The 4,326-nt window shown below is 38.7% G+C and overlaps 1 protein-coding gene across 1 annotated transcript in view; it reads left to right on the top strand.

The window, feature by feature from the left end:
- CALR (calreticulin) overlaps positions 1-2,609 on the top strand; it is a gene marked incomplete at both ends in the record, with an annotated part of 3,563 nt that extends 954 nt beyond the window's left edge. Inside the window, 6 exons of the mRNA XM_010281643.1 lie at positions 425-519; positions 961-1,170; positions 1,290-1,403; positions 1,492-1,635; positions 2,289-2,381; positions 2,475-2,609. Coding sequence (XP_010279945.1) covers positions 425-519; positions 961-1,170; positions 1,290-1,403; positions 1,492-1,635; positions 2,289-2,381; positions 2,475-2,609 — 791 coding nt within the window. The remainder of the gene's footprint in view (positions 1-424; positions 520-960; positions 1,171-1,289; positions 1,404-1,491; positions 1,636-2,288; positions 2,382-2,474) is intronic.
- Between the last annotated feature and the right edge of the window lie 1,717 nt (positions 2,610-4,326).

The raw sequence follows: 4,326 nt of genomic DNA, 5'->3' as shown, positions 1-4,326 counted from the left end.
GCTGAACAACTACTTTTATCCTAAGACCTTTAACTGAAACAACATGCTGTAGGCCATTATCTGCCCTTACATACTTGTATGTAGTTTCCAGTGATTTAGTGACACTTGTACAATTGTATGTCAAAGTGAAATTTGTCATTATGTATCTAATATAATCATATAGTTATTCAGCTTGTGCCATAGATAATTTTATTTTGCCTGGATTTTTGTTTTCTGTGTTAGTTTTCTGGAACTACACAAAATCTAATTTGAAGGTAGATTTAGAGACTTTGAGAAGAAGCCACGCTATCCATTAAAAATGGAAAGGAGCGCATCAAAATACGTGGAATGAGAGAGATGTCTAGTAGTGTTAGAAGGAAAAGGTAAACAATCTGTATTTTTCTGCAAAGACGTTAAGGATACAAAGCGTATAATCTCTTTGTAGGGCCAGATATTTGTGGATCTGAGACAAAGAAAGTCCATGTTATTTTAAATTACAAGAATAAACCCCATCCAATCAAGAAACTGATCAGATGCAAGGTAATTACACATTTCAAAGATACATAAACTTTAAAATCAACAAGCTATAGGGATATTGGGAATTCAACATTTTTGCTTTTAACCTATGTTAAAAAAAAAACTTTTTATATGCCTTTGCTGTAGTATTTGGGATATAAATAACTGATATCAACTGAAATCATTACTTTATCTGATACTATTTCCAATATGTAGGTATGGACTGTGTTTTCTTGCAACCATTCAGTTTTGCTGAGATACCTAGATGTGAGGGCTGGAAGATACATGTGGAAAATGACCTTAAATTTGTTTTCCCTCTATAGAAGACTTTGGGAATTATTTTTTCTTACTACTGCTTATGAAAAAATCCATTGGAAATTAGTATTATAATTCTGGTGTGAGGCAGTTCCTAACAGCTATGTTAAAGGCTCTTAGAAAATTTTACTTGCTTTCTTTAAAACCCAGGTTGATGGATATACACATCTATATACTTTGATTATAAGGCCAGATCAGACTTATGAAGTAAAAATTGATAACAAAATGGTTGAATCTGGCAACTTAGAAGATGATTTAGAATTTTTGCCACCGAGGAAGATTAATGATCCAGCAGTGAGGAAACCCACTGATTGGGATGACCGAATCCAAATTGATGATCCAAATGACATCAAACCTGAGGTAGCTGGCTCTCCTTAATCTGCATGTTTGGGTTTTTTCAATTCCTACCGAATACACATTCGATATAGGTGAACTGTGCACAAGTTTTGCTTGCTTAATATTCCTGTGTCTTTTTAAAGGATTGGGATGAACCTGAATACGTTATGGACACTAGTGCTGAGAAACCTGAAGATTGGGATGACACTGTGAATGGAGAATGGCATTATCCTGTGGTCAAGAACCCTCTATACAGAGTATAAATAATCTCATAATTGTAGCTATAGAAAACTTGAAGCAACTTTTCTTTGCCTGGCTGTATTCAGAACATGTGGTTTATCCTAGGGGGAATGGAAACCAAGGCAGATCGATAACCCAAATTATAGAGGAGTTTGGCCTCATCCACAGATTGATAATCCAAATTACTCACCAGACTTCAGTATCTACAGCTATGAAAATATTAGCGTCATTGGACTAGATATCTGGCAGGTGAGATGTTTTTACTGGAAAATGAAGAACTTCTCTCTCACTGAGTATATAGCAACCTGTTTACTTTTTGCATATGAACATCACCATATTGGTTTGGGATCTTCGGGACTGACGTCTTTAACTTCCTTTTATGTAAATACATGTACAAAATTTAAAAATCTGTAAGATGCAGTGATCTTCTGTTGTAGTTACTGTTTGGATGATAACCATCTACAGGTAAGTGAGGGGCCTGAACTAATTTGTTTAAGTGGTGTAAAGTATGACTTATTTCACCTGACTTGAGGTGTGTAACTGAGGCTTCAAGCAGCTCAGTTACTCCTGACTTACCCGAAGATTAATGAGGAGAAAACTGCTCTCTGGGGTGCCTCTTGAGATCTTGCTCTATCTCAGGTTTTGTGACAAGGCAGTGATGAGACTTAAAACTTCTTAAAGAGCAGTGAAATGCCTAAAGTTAAAACAAGTTCTTCAGGTTCTTGAAAACAGTTGTCCAAAAAGAGAGAATTCTTTGTGAAATTCTGCAAAAATCCACGAGGTTCTTAACATGATTAGTCTATACTGAATATATGATACAAACATATTGTTAAAAGAAAAAAAAGAGAGAGATGACAACTCTTTAAGAGGCATCCTCGTTTTTTCTCCCTATTCCTTCAAAGGTGCGAGCTGGCACAATTTTTGACAACTTCTTGATAACAGATGATGAGGTTTATGCAGAAGACTTTGGAGATGAAACATGGGGAGAAACAAAGGTAATATGAACTTCTTGTGTCTGTTCTGGTTCTTTATTCTGTCTAATCTGATCAAGAACCTATTGGTGCATAGAAGTGAAATCTTAATTTTAGGGTCCTGAAAAGGAAATGAATGTAAAGCAGACTGAGGAAGAGCAAGAGAGAGAAAGGGCTACAGAAGAAAAATACTTTGAGCAGCGGTTTAAGAAAAGGCTAGAGAGAAAAAACGTATCTGGAAAGGATAGAGCGGTGAGGAACACTGTTGAGAAGGAAGAGCTTTAATTGTTTTTTGAAAGAAGTTCACTTTTTTTTTCCCACTTAAATTGCTTAGGGATTTTTTTCACTTAAGGATTTTGGTGTGTTGTTAACAGCTTGTAGAACTCTTCAGCAATAGAGTTGTGCTAAAGCAGGGTATGTTTTAAAAATTCAGCATTAAATTTTGTGACCAGTTTCAGTTATTTGTAATAAAAATACCATAACATAGTTCAATTCACTATAGAGAAAGTTAATTGTTTTATTAATTGTCTCTTAACACTGCTAAAATGTATTAAAAACACCTGTAATAAAACACTAGGTTTTGGAACTGGTTTAGACTCTCATGCTTTAATATTAAATGTAAAATTCATACTCATTTTTGTTGAGGAAATATCATAAGCTTTTTATGATATTTCATTAAAGGGTTCAGCATGTCAAATGTGTGAAGCGTGTTTCACAACATACTTCAAGCTAAGGAGGAGATAAGCTTTGCTAAGCTTCTGTAGTAATTGTGCACCTGTCAGAGTTTCACGGATTACTGCAGTTGTATAGCTGCCGTGAGCGCACCGTAGCTGCGCTGGGCTTTTCTGCCATTGCTTATCTGCTGATGGAACGTTCTAGCTCCCTGTCGCAGTGTGGGACTTGAGTGACAGCAGTCTGTCCATGCACAGATCTGTTCTTAGAAATCTAAATGTGTACAGACAGGTTTTTTCCGGTTCACAAATATAATATGAGTACAAGCCATCTTACATTTTCTTTTTCTGTAATGGCGGGGGGAGGAAACAGTGAACGATGTGCCTGTTTTTCTGTCTGACCTCTCTTGTAACTCTTGTAACTTGTTCAGTCACTTCCTTCACCCCTCTCAGGTCCTTCTGCTCTTCTGCATTTCACCCTTCGCCCTCCCCCCCCCAAGAGCTATACTATAAATTTAGCAAAAACTGAAGCCAGACTTCCAGAGCTGATGATTTTGCATTTACCTCTGGGCTACCCCAATGCTGGCTGAGCAGAGTTTTGTGTGGTAAGGAGATAACGGAATGGGAGGATCCATTTCTTGCCAGTGGAGTGACTGAGGTCAAATTCTTTTCCTTCTGCCTGTATTGAGTGCTGTCCCCTGTAAAACAATTCCAGTGACGCTGTGGGGTGAAGAGCTTCAAAAGCTATTGAAAAATACTATACTTACAGTCAGCTTTTACCTTTTTTCCTGAGTAAGTTCCTGTTGAACTGCTTTTCTATGACCATGCTGATCTAGCCTCGTTCAGGCTGCTGTTCAATATTTATGCATTCCAGGCAGGGATTTGTTAACTTTGTTATTTGATCATAAACCAGAGGAAGCTTGATTTGGTGAAGCCTGTTTTGACAAGGTTTAGTGGAATGAAGTAAAATAACTAGGTTTGTCCGGAGAAAGTTGGATGCAGGTCATCCAGCTAAAAGATCGATCAGTGCCTTGATTCCAGTTAGCTGGAAGAGTATGCCACAGGGCAGCTGCAGTCTTCTGTAGACCTACTTTGTCCATAACGTAGGTAGGTCACCGCCAGCCTCGCTTGAGGCAGCTTGGAGGAGAGCCACGTCTGGGCGCAGAGAGACTGCGGGAAGCAGGGGCCGAGCTGCGGCAGGACAGGACGGCGAGAGCAGCCCCAGCTCGTCGGGGCGGGGAGCGGCTGCCGGGGACAGATAAGCCGCGGCCGCTTTGTTCCCGGGTCACACGCGTCTC

This window comes from Phaethon lepturus, unplaced genomic scaffold, assembly GCF_000687285.1.
Source record: "Phaethon lepturus isolate BGI_N335 unplaced genomic scaffold, ASM68728v1 scaffold35502, whole genome shotgun sequence".
NCBI classification, from domain to species: Eukaryota; Metazoa; Chordata; class Aves; order Phaethontiformes; family Phaethontidae; genus Phaethon; species Phaethon lepturus.
This window is presented reverse-complemented; position numbering and strand designations above follow the sequence as displayed.